This window comes from Solanum lycopersicum, chromosome 6 (assembly GCF_036512215.1).
Source record: "Solanum lycopersicum chromosome 6, SLM_r2.1".
NCBI classification, from domain to species: domain Eukaryota; kingdom Viridiplantae; phylum Streptophyta; class Magnoliopsida; order Solanales; family Solanaceae; genus Solanum; species Solanum lycopersicum.
The window spans coordinates 45,089,746-45,104,293 of NC_090805.1; the positions used below are offsets into that span (position 1 = coordinate 45,089,746).

Below are 14,548 nucleotides of genomic sequence, written 5' to 3' on the forward strand. Positions count from 1 at the left end.
AGATGATTGAATTGACGGAAGTGTGTGATTTTACACACCTTGAAGCGAGTGAGTACATATTTTTGTTTTAAAATAAAATAAAATAAAGTCTCCATCTTGTTCACCCATTTTTTTAATTATTATTGAAACAATGTATTATTGATTGGTATGAAAAGCTCAATTAATGTATAAATTTGAGTTCAGTCAAACATCATAACCAGATTACAGAAGCAGAATAGTGTATTGGACAACAAAGTCGAATCAATAGCTTTGCATTTGCTATTTTCCAGATCTGTACGCTTCAAAATCACGCATAGGTACCAACAAAAGAGTGTAATTCACCATCACCGACATCATCCTCTTCCAGAAACAAACCCTCTGTAAAAGTTGCATGCAAAAATATCAACACAATCCATACAACAATTGACACCAACACATTCAACCAAACATGAATACAATCATCCCTTAGTTGACTCGAAAGTAGCTGAGATTTCGGTTGAACCTATATGCGAAATCGCTGACAGAAATAGGTATAGGAAGACGAATGGATCTATAACTCTCTCCATGGACGACGAGGAGCATACGAGGTTAGTGTACCGGATCTAACCCGACTGAAAGAGGCTTCTTCACCCATCTTAACCTTCATTTTCAACCATCTTCATGCCTGACTCCTTCTTTTCTTTCTATACTTTTGTTATTGTCTTTAAGAGATCTTGGCATTAACCCCCTTGAGTCCATTGATTCGCCCGCAGAAGGAGAAGTCAACGGTGGCGGTGCTCGTCGGCCAGATCGAGGTACGGCAGCGGGTTATGTTGATCGTTTTGTGATGGTTGAAGGAGAAGGAAAGCTTCTCGAGTGCCATGTGCTATATACATCCTTCATCTTCTTCATTATTTTACTGATGAAGATCACCCAGAAATAAAGGAGAGAAAGAAATACAGGGGAAAGTCATAACGACAAAGCTACAAAAGTGAAACCACATAATCAAACCTTTACATGCGATAACAATTGTACAAAAAAATAAAGGAAATAACCCAAATTTGAAAATTCAACCATCTAGTGAAATACTTTTTTTAGCTGTTTTAAGTTGGGAACGAGGGAGAAGATGGAGTTTCAATATTTTATTTTAAGAAATAAATATAAATTTAAATGTTTTTATTTTTATTAAATATTATTTAAAAAATAGTTGATAAAGATATTATGACATGTCATTGATGTAAGTGATATGAATTTGACATGTCATCATTTTAAGGAGAGTGAACTACACATGATAAAATGGATTTAAAAACCTTATTTTTGATTGAATTTAAGGGTCCAAATGATAAGCTAAGTAGAAAGATCCAGAATACAAATCGATACAAGGTACAAGAGTCCACCAGATCATTTTGCCTATTTTGAATCATAATGTATAAATTAAGAAAAAATGACAGAAATTTCATCTTTAAGTTATCTTATTATCATTATTCCCTATTAGTTTTACAGATCCCCAAAATTCCTCATTTTCACGCAATAGAATAATGTATCAGTACATCAAATTAATGTATCTCGCGCATCAGATTAGTGTATCATGTATAAAATGTACATCAGATTAATGTATCATGTATAAAATGTAATGTATCTTACTTAACAGGTAATGTATCTCGCGCATCAAATTAATGTATCAACGATTATATTATTGTATTAGTTTGAAGAATTTCTATAATTATAAACTAATAAGGGACAAATGATAATTTTACCATAAAAGTATGTAATTTTGATCCTTTGACCATAAATTAATTGAGCATACGAAAAGTAATTTTTTTTTTTTTTTTTGTATCTTTTGATTTGTCAAAATAGACTACTTAAAAAAAGGTCCAAATAGGCTACCGGGTTCAATTGCTTCACGTTAGAGAAATGGGCCCTATTTATTGAGAGCTATTGGGCTTCATGGAATACTTCTTGGCCCATCAATAAATAGATAACCAAACGGCTTCAACTCCGAAATCTAAAAGAGGCTGGCTTATTTCACAAGTCACCAGTTTGTGTAAAAAGGCTTTTTTTTTTCCTTCTCCTTCCAGAGCTCAAAGTGATTCTTCTTTCTTCGTGTGCATCCCAACCTTCTCCGGCTACCCTAAAGTCACCGTTGCCTGAACGCAGGTTTAGTTTTAATTCTCTCGTTACTGTAATTTTCTTATCTCCTGCAACAAGTTTGAATTTCACACTATGCAAATTGGTGTACCGATTCATTCTGATTCCTGTTATGTAATGTTTTTTAACTGCTGCAACTCTTTATTTAGCTGTATGTTGGTAAAAATCCCATATTTTAGGTAGGAAACGAAGTTGCTACCGTGAAGTATTCAACGATTATTTGGCAACCATAGTAATTTAGCTGCCTGCCAGTAGGTAGTTCTAGTTTTATTCTGAAAAAGGGAGTAGGTATCTCTATTCTGGTAAGCTATTTTTATGTTGCTTTTTGTTTTGTTCATTTTTGTATTTGTGTTATTAGTTTTTTAAAAAAATTTAAGGAAGACAAAAATTGCATGTTTGGTACCTAGTTTTAGGGAACGTGCGTGGGCTTAATACCTAATTTTAACATTTACATCTGGTTGTAATGTTGAAAGCTTTCGAAGGGAGAAATTCATGCCTTTTGAGGATGTTAGTTTTTTTAGGTTTAAAGCCTGTTTTTGCCCGTTTTATTGTGAATACAACTCATCAATTGGCATCAAATTTTTTGTATGTTATAATAAGAAAAGAAGAGGTACAGACGTTAGAAAACTACGTTGCCAAGAATGTGGTGATTTTGCCTAGTGAGAACTGTTTCCAGCAGGTTATTCTAGTTTTCTTTCTCAGTGGACAATAGCAAAATAGTTTCTTTTATTATTTTCAAATAGTACAATCGTATATGTACAGTGAAACAATGAAAGTAGTAGCAGCGTGTATTTCATATTTCATGCTTTTAACCTCTTTAAATGTAGATATAAACTGATTTTCCTGTTTGCATACTATATTTTGTTTTTACACTGATTTATTCAAAGATGCTTGGTCTTATTGTAGGTTATTCAAATTTTGTTAGAGTGCTGCTACAACAGTTTGGATACTTATATTTCTGATTTCCGTAATGGTAAGTACAATATCAAACTTCCCTCCAATATTCTCCTTCAGATTATCGTGTCTAACTTGCCCTATCTATTTTCTAACCACTTGTTTGAATTCTATTAATAGTTTGTTTAAAATTTCCTACGTGAAGTGAGTTTTTCTTTTGGGGAATCTTGAAGCTGATTGTCTGACTTGATTCATTTTTCTTTCTTTCTCGATTTGGATGGAATCTGGAAATTTAGTAAAAATAGAAACATCAAAAAATGCATGTGGTGGAAGTTGCTACATATTATTTTATTTTATTGGGTGGTGGTGGAGGAGATAGAAGACTCTTGGCTTTATGGTGCGGTTGGTACCAGACGACTTCACACAATCTTTACTTATGTTTCTTGAAACAGAAAGGAAGAAGGACAAACATTAGAAATCATATTGAAGCTCAGCTCAGCTCAGTGTTCTCGACATATAATTAGTAGCAAATAAAAACGGAATGGTTGGATGACTAAGCATGTCACTTCACATTTTAAGATACTGAAATTGATTGTAAGAAAATAATTGAGATGAAGATTGAAGAGGTGAAAGAGATACACCTATATATGATGAAGGAGACTGTAGGTTTCTTTGATTTGTAAAGAGGTTTTGCATTTGCCTTAACATTCTATATTTTTGTAGTATTACCACCACCAAGTATGCCTTAGTCCATTGTTAGTAAGTCAGGGATAAAGTCCTCATGGATAAGCGTTTGCCATTTAAAATCATCTCAGGCTAACATTTTGTCAGTATTAGCAAATTCCCTGTTAACTTTAGGAAATCCCAACCTTAATTTACAACTTATGTAAACAAGTCATGGTTTCTAGTGGACATGTTTAACCTAAGCCCAAAACTTCTTTACTATGTATATTGGTTGCATTGTTTTTTGCCTATAACATTGATAAATTCTACCCTGAACGCAATGTGCTCATGCTGGTAAGAGGAGTTAGAACACGTATAGTGATGGTGAAATAAGTTTAGGGTGCTGGACTCTTGACTTGATTTGGTGCTTAAATTGAGTGTTGCTGACATGATTTGAGGCTGTCAGCAAATTTGCTGATAATACTCAGCCAAATGTTTGTAGCATTTTCTTTTGGCATGAAATGATGTGTTATTCTGGCTCAGAGTGTTGATGCCAATCTTCCATCAAGGAGGAGATCTTGATTCAGTTTGCTAATGCATGAGTTCTTCTGAGTTCTGAATACCAAAATAGGAACTCTGATTGTTCTTTGCCTTTTATTTTCATTTCATTTTCATCTTTCTGGTTTGTTGATTTATTTAGGTAAATGACATGATCAACCTCCCTTAACAGAATGAAATGAAAGGTTAATTGGATGGATTCGCCTGAGCTTTAGGTAGACAGGATTGTAGTGCGTACATGCAGAAAATTTAAATGTATAGACTTGGTCTTCCGGGATAGAAATGTAGCTTATAGAAATAAAATAAGATGATAAAAAGGAGTGAAATGATCCATGCCATGGGAAATACCCCACCAAAGTAAAAAGATAAGTATGAAGGATTTTGAGATGAGTACTGTCACATGGGAGCGATAAGATGAGTGTCATAAAAATTATGAATGTGTAGATGGATGTGTCGCCATACAAATATTTAGACAATACTATAAATGATCACTTCGGACGTAGGATGCGAGTAACACATGAATAATAGATAAGAAAATACTTTTTGATATGATTTGGCGATATCCTTTAAAGACTTCCAAATTCACTGGTCCATATGTATGATACTTTGCTGATTGCAAGTGTTCTTGAAACGTGAAGATAGACTAAAATCACGTTAAAGGGTGTAGTCTCAAAAGATCTATGATCTCTCAAATTTCATGTATTTAGACACAATGAAAGTAAAAGATCATTTTAAGCAATAGAGCAATACCAACTAAATGGGATTAAGGTTTAGAGGTTGTTGGTACCTCTGCATTAAGTTAGATGTTTGTTAGGATTGTTTTTAGTTTGATAAGCAATTGGTTTGTCACTGTATGGGTAGGTGTGAGAAACAGAGAAAATTCGTTTTAGAGAATTCCTTATTTATCTTAAAGACAAATTAGTGAGTGTTGGAATGATATAAGCATAAGCAGAGCAGAATGGATATAGAGGATTTATATAAGCCTAATATAGCTGAGTTTTCCTAGTTTGGAGTTTTTGTGTAGTAATTGTTGTATGAACTCACTCTATGTTATCACTTATCAGTATATTGCGAGCCTACAGACACTGAAAAATATACATCGAAGTAACATATATTAAATTTCATTTCCATCCTATCAGCACCCCCTCCTCCAAGGCTCTAAGAGAACGGAGATTGACCCTAGATTAGAGAAAAAGATATGCTGAATGTAGACTTGAGGCAGAATCTTCTTGAGGTGAAGCAATTATGACCATTTCTTGATAAAAGAAAATTAGTATCATATTTCAATAGAAGATGCATGCATTTGAATGGTTCATGTTTTTAAACATAAATAAGCATGCCTTTAATTATATTTTTTTAACTAAACGTATAACATCTATGTTCTATAAGCATATCATGTAAATGGAATTCTAAAAGATAGCCTCAACTGCTTTTCCAAGCTCCATTTTAGCCTGCAAAATCTTCCAGAATGTGACACTGGTTTCAACTTCGTGTCTCTTTTTTTTAAAAAATAATCCCGGTGTTTGGGCTAGCTCGCACACAACTCGACAAATTCGCGGGTTACCTGTCCCCACCTCCCACCAACAGCATGGACCAGGTAACTTTGTCTATCAAGGCAAGAACGGATGAGAAGATATCACCTAATGATTTGTCTCTGGGAATTGAACCTCGTACCTCATGTTGCTCAACCCCTTTCATTGACAACTAGGCCACACCCTTGGGTGCTTCGACTTCTAGTCTTTCTTTGTATAAGGAAATGGGAAGCCCTCAGAAATTAGTCTGTAGTCTAGAAGCAGCTATAGATTTTTCATACACGTCTCTATTCTTGGTTGGCTAATATAATATTAGAAGTATCTATTTTACACAAAGGGTGCTTGTTACTTAACCCCTCTCATTACTTTCTCATTGCAGGCTGCGAGAATCCTTGCAAACATAATTATTTTGGGTTCTGGAATAATGGCAAGGGCCTTTGCCCAGGCATATCGCCAAGCTCTCACAAGTAAGTTTTTGTTGACGTACACCCTTGTAATCCTTTCCTTCCATAAGAAAACTTGGAATTTTAACTACTGGAGGTGTTTTTTTTCTTTGTTTGGGGGGAGGGGAAAATAAAAATTTGCAGTTTTCTGTGGCACTTGCTTTTGAAATAAAAACACGATTTTTCCTGAGGAGAAGTGTAATTGTGAATTTTGGCCAGATAATGTTGCACAAAACCATTTTGATTCCTGCAAGTTACAGTTCTCCTAGATAGGAAAACAACAGTTCTTGAAGTAACAATGTCCCTAGATTTCAAAACAAAATATATAGTATGTGATAGGTTAATACCCCATTTGTTGATGCACTTGAAGCTTTATCTGCGTACTCCTTGCAACCTTGCTTGGGTTGATAATCAAGTTGTGCTTTGTTAATTGTAGATGCATCAAAAAATGGTGTTGCTCAAGAAGCAGTACAAAACATTAGAAGAGCAAGCAAAACTATGACAGAGGTGGAGGCTAGGCAAGTCCTTGGGGTTGCAGAGCATTCATCATGGGAAGACGTGTTGCAGGTTTGTCTTAGGTGTTTTTATGTGTGATCGTTTTCCCTATGGGGTTTAATGCATTGAATTGACACTTGAAAGTTGTTAATTCGTTTCTTCATCATTTCTTGCAGAAATATGACAACTTGTTTGAGAGTAATGCTAAAAATGGAAGTTTTTATCTACAATCAAAAGTTCATAGAGCGAAGGAATGCTTAGAATCTCTTTACCGAAGTAAAGCAGAGGGCCCAAATTAGTTCTTTGAAGTTCCTGCAGCATTGCAGCTAGAGACATTCTGGGCTCTTGTAAGGAGTATCTTCAGTAGAGGGTAATTGCTTTCTACCATCAGATGGTCTCCTGCAATGTTACATACATATTCGATCCTCAATTTTGGCCCGTTGGAGAGAAGCACTTAAATTAATCATTCGTGTAGTTTGCATCACTCCGCCTTTTCTGTCATTTTGCTTAGTAGCACGCTTCATTATTATTTCATGCTTTTGTATGGTTACCACATAACTTGATGGAAGAGGGGCGTGAAATTGAAAAATTTGGAATGCAATATCTTAGGTCTTACAAAATGAAATAAATTGTGTGTAATTTGGCTGTCATGTATGATTTCTTCAGGCTGGGATATACTCCACAGGAATAAACTTTTAGAACTTCATAACTCATCCATTTTACCTTGTTTATTGTAGTTTGACTTGGATAATGTCTAATAAAAAATGGAAAACCGATAAAAATTGTGGTCTTCAATGTTATAATAGTTGCATGAATATAAAATTCTGAAATTTATGATGGCTAAATATGATAAACATGTTACAGCATGTGTTTGACGACAAAAGCTTCCCTAAAGTGGAACGGAAGTAGTAGTTTTCGTGCACTGGTTGATGTCAATTCTGTCTAATACAAGTGCATTAGAATAAACTTCTGAGAAGGTCTTTAAAACTTAGTTTCCAATGCGTAAACTAAAAAATGAGAAATAAAGGAGTTTCTAGTAAGGTGGAGTTATTTGGTTCGAGTTCCTGATTCAAAGTTATCTTTGTTAGAGAGTGTTTTATCCACTTTTTATGTTATATGGTGCGAATCTAAATCCAAACGCTTTATCTCAGAATTTTTGGTGTGAATTCGAAATCAGGCTCCACATTGGAGTATTGGACTCCGAGGTGGAAAAAAAGTGCTTATTAGTTTTGTTAAGTAAAAGAGAGAATTTTGCATACAAATAAATAGTAAAAAAAAAGAAAAAAGACTTCTTAAACTTATTCTTTTTAACATTTCAAAAACTCCAAAAAGTTGGGGCCTGCTTTGACTTTGCAAGTTTTTTTGTTTGACTTGGCTGATTGTGGGTAAAACCAGAAAGTTTGACAAGTGAGGAACTGGGCGCCGGAATAATAATAGATATTTGGCGTGTGGACCCATTTATCACATCTTCTTTATTTTCCCATACATGGATTTTGGATTTACAATAACCTTCGTAAGCGGAGTTTAAAGAGAACAGATGGAGAGTATTTTCGATAAATTTAACTCAAGATATATAATCTAAAATTTGAAGTCTTAAAATGTCAATTTTATGAATGTTAAAAGTATTTATTTACGCGAAATATATTAACATGAATATGAATACGCCTGAGTAACGTTTGGTTATTTATCCCAAAAAAAAAAAAACATTGAGATATTTCTTATAACATTAATCGGGTGAGTTAATATTATTTGCAATACGGAAATACAAGCCATTACAATTGAAACACACAAAGCGAATAGAAAAACAAAATATCAAAGAGTCAATTTTAAACAAAAAAAAAAAGAGAAAGTCAACGATTCATGAAGGGTCAACCCTAATCTTAAGTACGTGTGTTTGTCCTGTTGAGAATGTATGATGGCTTTATAACTTCCAAGTTGAGTCAGGGGAGAGGAATCTCAATTTTTAGAGGTTCAAAAAATATACGTAAAATATAATTATCTGAAGAAGCTAAAAGAGATTCAACACTAATATATATACATAAAAATAATTTAAATCGTACGTAAAGAGTATAATTCTCTAAGCTCCTCGTTGGCCCTACCTACCTCGCTCCTGGCATCACTTGTTTGTATTTTGCATGTTGACATCGTCAATAAAAGCTGAATTTAGCATAATTCTTTTCACATTTGCTTTTTTTTTTTTTTTCTTTTTATATATAGCAAATGCAGAACTTGGAAATTTTAATATCCAAATGTATAAATAAATCAATGTAATAATAAGCAGGCAATAGCACACCGCCATATATACTCGTGAGCAGCAAAGCTAGAGTACTTCAAGTTACCGGTAGAACTGGAGTTACGATGTTAATTGAGTTCGACTGAATTCATAGCCCCGGACTTACAGGTTTGACAAAAATTCAATAGCTTTGACTAAATTTTTTTATTTTTATTATGAAAAAACAGTTTATTTGAATTTAAATTCGTATAAATAGATTTTAGAAACATGTATATATGTGTGACATAAAAGTGAGTTTTCGAAAAAAGCTGTGAGTTCCCTAAAAGATATTCTCAGAAAAACCTGCAAGTATTATACATATATAGTTATAAAAGAAAACCTTTGGTCCGCATGAGTGGACGGTCCTACGAACAAGAATTTCCATTTAAATTTATTTATTTTTTATATTAGCCTTTCCTTTTCATGAAAAGTCGGGATTTTTATGAAGAGTTGCGACTTTTATGTTGAGCTGTGACTTTTATGTGAAGTAGAGACTTTTATAAAGAGTTGCGACTTTAATGAAAAGTTGCGATTTTTGGGAAAACTTGTGATTTTAAAGAAGAGTTGCAACTTTTATGAAAAGTTGTAACTTTTATGAAAGATTGTGAGAGTTGAAACTTTTTCAAATAGTTGTAACCTTTCCGACAAGGCACAATAAACATTTGTGCATGCCACCCTTTGTTGTCTATAAATAGAGGGATTTCCTCTCATTTTAAAACAACGAAAATTATAAACCTTTCTTCTTCTTTTCTTCTTCACAACTAAATATTTGTGTACTTGGTTCCTGTTGAGTGGCTCACTGACATCATTGTTTATGTTACAGATTTTGGTATGTAATTTTACGGTCATTAATTTCTAATTATGTTATTAAGGATAAATGATAAGATAATATTTTTATTTATTTTTTTAATGATAAATGATAAGATAAGTTACTTTTATCGACTGAATATTTGTGTTCTTGGTTCGTATTGAGTAACTCATTGACACCGTTGCTTATGTTGCAGATCTTGGTATGTATTTTTAAAGTCATTAATTTATACTTATGTTATTAAGGATAAATGACAAGATAAGTTATCCTTATCTAAAAAAAGATGATAAGATGTAATAAGTTTCATTTTTCTTTATGTCATTAATATTTGTTATAGCGTAATTTTTGTATATAAGATAATATAGTGTTTTAATTTTAATGACTGATAAATTTAAATTATTATTTTATAAATTTTATAATATTAAATTCTCGCGCAAAGCGCGAATAAATTTACTAGTATATATATATATATATATATATATATCCTTAAGTCTTTGTCATTAATTTCGTTTTGTCAGTTTATCTATTTCTCTAATGCAAATGGAATATTTTGTTGACAAATTAAAGCAAAACTATATATTACGTGCACTGTTGTTAAACAAAAAGGAAAGAACTGTCGCTTTTCACTCAATAAGTATTGTTAAAATTTACTTTCCATGGTTAATAGTAGAACATTTATTTTCTCTTTTAATCTAGAAATATTTTGGAATATTTGTTTACTTTCTAAGTCTAGAATTTTTATTAATTACATAATACAATTAACTTTATTTTAGTTTAGTATCTTGTTATTTTCCTTTATTATTCTCATTTGTACCCTATAAATAGTGATCTAGTCTTTTATTTTTATTGCAAGAATATAATAAATCAATGCAATAAATCTATTATCTCTTCGATTTTCTCATCTATAGATTAGAAGCTGATGATGTGTCACACAAAGACCAAACTCAGCAAGAATATAATTTATACCATAAAATACATATGATTTTTTAGAACATTATGTACTATTGTGTGTATGATCACAAGGAATCAAGTTATGGTTTCGAATAATGGAGATGATATGTACAGTACTCTAGTAGTTTATGCAATTATACTTTTAAATTTATATACTACTTTTGTAAATATTTCTTATGCTATTTATAGTATAAAGTAGGGGTAAATGTCAAATCTCCTTCACTACGAGAGATGAAAGACTAGGTGAATGACTTAATTTTGTTATAAAATGTATATAGTATATAGTGTCGATAAAATGAGTTCATATTTTGGTAATTTAATGGTTTGGGTGAGTAATTTTTTATGAGTAAAATATGGATTAATAATCATTTTCAACAAATAAAAAATGTGTAAATATGGGTAAATTATGGATAAAATATTGGTAAACTATGAATTAGTCAAATGGGTTAACTTCTAACTTTTATTCGCTAAAAAATTATGATATCACTATAAATATTGTAATATCTCTTGCTTTTTATGTTCTTCTATAGAACTAATTATTTTTTACTATAATGAAAAGGTGAAGTCTTTGGCCCTCCAAAAGTATATATTTTAAATGTACATTTCTTTTGTTATACTTATAATTATATTTTTTATTTGTTTAATTTTATAATTGGATGATAAATAATAGTGTAAATTAAGCAAATCATGTATTAATCTTGACATTGCTTAAAGTTCATTAAGCATGTTTTAGTCCTAAAATGCAAACATTCACTTACTTTGAAAGTAAAAATATTTTCCCCTTGTTATTGGATTTTTTAAAAAACTTTTATGATACAATAAAACTAAATAAAGCATTTTCAACATTTTACATCTAAAAGAAGACAAAAATTTTCTCCATCTTGAATTCTTAATTAGAGTATTGTTTGCTCATGAAAATACAGGTAAACTAGTATTTTACTCAACTCATTTCTTATTCAATCTATTTTTATCCATATGGACGGATTGAATTATTACCAATTTTATGTTGACCCATTTCAACCCATTCAAATTTAACCCAACCCACTCATTCGCCACCGCTAGTACTATATACAACTACATTATTATGCAATATTAACTTTAATAAAGTGATATACACTTCCATAAAGCTATCAATGTTAGAATCCTTATGATCCTATCAAAACCTAGGAGTTAAGAACATATAACCACATGATATTAATTTATTTTCATAGTACATAACTATATATATATATATATATATATATATAGTTCATGTTCTACTGAATTTATCAACTAAATCAATGAAGTATTAATGCTTAACTAATTGCATGACAAAAGAAGGAAACTGAAAGCACTTCTAGGGCCAAAAACTTATTAATGTGACATTATATCCTCAAGAAATTGTATACCTTCATTTTGGTTGAAAAAAATAATTATTTTTGATCTTCAAACTCCCCCAAAGTTGGTCCTGAGCTTGAATAAGTGCCAAAATAAGATGAAAATTTCAGATTGTTTTCATCTTCTTGCTGGTGATTAATATACCTTGGTTCTTCTTGTACCTGATGAGACGATGCTTGTTGTACCAAATATGTCATCGATGATGATTTCGAAGGTTCCACTAAATCGAGTGCTTTAGGATTGAACCCTGCTATATGCGTGTGAAAAACAAATATAAATAGGAATTAACTAGAGTTAGATCGATATTATTGAATACAAAATTAAGTAAATAAAAGTATCTACTCTTTAGATTACACGTCAAACCCATTGCTAAAAAGAATTTTTTCATGCTCGACCTATGAAAAATGAATTAGGCTTAGAGCATCCATTTGTGTTTGGGCAAAAATTTCAAATTCTGTTACTGCGTACTCAAATCTCTACCTGTAGGGTGATAAAAACTCGGCGAGACGCCAAATTTCAAATCATCAGCATTATGATTACTGTAGTGATGTTGTTGTAATTGATCAGAATTTGGGAGAAAATTAGTGGGCTGAAATTGATGTTGTTGATGATTCGTATTAGTAATTAGGTATGATATCCCAAATTGATCCGTTGTGGATTGAACCCGTTCTGGAAAGTTGAGTTTAGCTTTGTTTCCTTTAAATTTAAGTGCAGCTTCATCATATGCAATTGCAGCATCTTCCGCAGTGTGAAAAGTACCCAACCATACACGAGCAGCTTTTTCCGGGTCACGGATTTCGGCCGCCCATTTACCCCATGGTCTTTGCCTCACACCTCTGTACTGTCTTCTTCTCTTCTCATTATTCCCTTCACACAGTAAAGACAAAAAAAAAAAGTTCAAAATAAACAATCAACTTCAGAAAAATAAAACCCTAGATGATAAAATTTGATTATGAGTACCTTGTTGTTGATTGAGCTGAGGTAATTGGTTTTGCATAGCTGCAGTAGTATTAGACTGATGATTTAGGGTTAATAATGGCTTATGATGTGCGGAGGAAGAAGAAGAAGAATTCGTGTTAGTAGTACTTTTGTTGCCAATAACTTGAGAGAGGACTGCAACCATAGTAGACATATCATGTTGAGATCGAGCTGATGAATACATGTGATTGTAATTTCTATCTTCTTTTTCCTCGGATTCATAGCGCCTCTTTCCACGTCTAATTCGGTCCATTTTTTAAAAAATTATATATGATTCATTTATATGTACGAATTTTTATTAACTTTGTGTATCACTAACTACGAAAAGGAAGAAACTGAAGAACGAAATGCTAGGTTTACAACTGATAGTATATATGTAGACTCAGTGGGGAAGTGATAATTAGAATATTTGTTGTTTTTGGTCATACTAATTGATTTGTCGTTAATTGATGATTTTTCAATGCTATTTTTTCAATGGAGTAAACTATAGTCGAAAATGGATGTCATAGTGTATATATACAAAATGTAATTAAAAAATGTCATTTTTAGGTGCCTTTTGATGGACAAAATCTTTGAGACCTATCAAGTTGAGACAGATCGACCAATACTTTTTACCCCAACCTACGATAGAGGATCAATAGTCTTTTTACTTAATCTTTAATCTATCGGTTAATGATTTGATAAAGATACTTAACTATTTGAATAAGCCTTACTTATCGAGATAGACTAATACAAACCCTCACTTGTCAAGACGGACCAAGGCATATTTGGTATCACGCGTGTGCATTGAAGGCATATTTGAGTATGCAAATTATATATGTATAATTTTTTCTATGTATCACGTTCTTCGTCTGTATTATAGTAAATTATGATATTTATATGATTATTTTAGAAAGAGTTAATTAAGTATCAAAAATATATCTTAACTACTTTGTTTTCAATTTCATATATAAATTATTAAGAACGTCAGAAACATAAATACACCTAAATTATTACCGATTAATTTAAGAAACATACATAATCCTGACCAAATGGCATTATCTAGCCTTGAAATTTTATCCATATGGAATTATCATTATTTTTGCTGACACATTTTTGTTCTTTTTTAAAAAATATATTTTTAATGGATTTTTAAAAAGTTAACAAATGTATTTCAATTTATATTTTCAGTTGGGATTGTTAAATGTGTTAGTTATTCGTTATCACTTTTTACCATGGTGGAATTGGTTTTTGCGTTGCAATTTATGACAACTTTTTTTAGAAAAGAGAGAGTACTAACACATCATCACATATTACATTAGGTGTGTTTCTCAAATTTATTAGTGATAGTTATATATGTATTTTTCAAACTTTTAATAATTTAGATGTAAAACTAAAAACAAAAGGATAATTTTAGATATATTTTATCCACTCTTTTAAAAATATATTTGATACATGGTTAGTCTCATGATATTTCAACTATATCTTGTAC

General features: G+C 31.8%; 2 protein-coding genes and 2 long non-coding RNA genes across 6 annotated transcripts; 3 read left to right on the plus strand and 1 right to left on the minus strand.

Annotated features, from left to right (window-relative positions):
- The first annotated feature begins 180 nt into the window (after nucleotides 1–180).
- Nucleotides 181–1,107, plus strand: LOC112941705 (uncharacterized). Its single transcript, XR_003247266.2, has 2 exons — nucleotides 181–566; nucleotides 732–1,107. It is a non-coding gene; the product is annotated as an uncharacterized lncRNA (long non-coding RNA).
- Nucleotides 1,108–1,958: 851 nt separating this feature from the next.
- On the plus strand, nucleotides 1,959–7,400 carry LOC101252892 (mitochondrial import inner membrane translocase subunit PAM16 like 2). 2 transcript variants are annotated; one of them, XM_026031637.2, is made up of 6 exons: nucleotides 1,959–2,115; nucleotides 2,286–2,408; nucleotides 3,013–3,079; nucleotides 6,133–6,220; nucleotides 6,633–6,763; nucleotides 6,868–7,400. In XM_026031637.2, exons 3-6 carry the CDS (start codon nucleotides 3,077–3,079, stop codon nucleotides 6,988–6,990), a joined length of 345 nt encoding a protein of 114 aa, XP_025887422.1. In that variant the 5' UTR covers nucleotides 1,959–2,115; nucleotides 2,286–2,408; nucleotides 3,013–3,076; the 3' UTR covers nucleotides 6,991–7,400. The 2 variants fall into 2 exon arrangements, with proteins under 2 accessions (XP_025887422.1, XP_004241664.1); XM_004241616.5 differs by lacking the exon at nucleotides 2,286–2,408.
- Nucleotides 7,401–8,872: 1,472 nt separating this feature from the next.
- Nucleotides 8,873–10,182, plus strand: LOC138349173 (uncharacterized). Its single transcript, XR_011221807.1, has 2 exons — nucleotides 8,873–9,092; nucleotides 9,968–10,182. It is a non-coding gene; the product is annotated as an uncharacterized lncRNA (long non-coding RNA).
- A 1,703-nt stretch (nucleotides 10,183–11,885) lies between these two features.
- On the minus strand, nucleotides 11,886–13,465 carry ERF-D9 (ethylene response factor D.9). 2 transcript variants are annotated; one of them, XM_004242144.5, is made up of 3 exons: nucleotides 13,060–13,465; nucleotides 12,580–12,966; nucleotides 11,886–12,346 (listed from the first exon to the last, which is right to left on the minus strand). In XM_004242144.5, the coding sequence occupies exons 1-3, from the start codon at nucleotides 13,328–13,330 to the stop codon at nucleotides 12,135–12,137; spliced, it is 870 nt and encodes a 289-aa protein (XP_004242192.1). In that variant the 5' UTR covers nucleotides 13,331–13,465; the 3' UTR covers nucleotides 11,886–12,134. The 2 variants fall into 2 exon arrangements, with proteins under 2 accessions (XP_004242192.1, XP_025887421.1); XM_026031636.2 differs by having other exon boundaries at nucleotides 11,886–12,349.
- Between the last annotated feature and the right edge of the window lie 1,083 nt (nucleotides 13,466–14,548).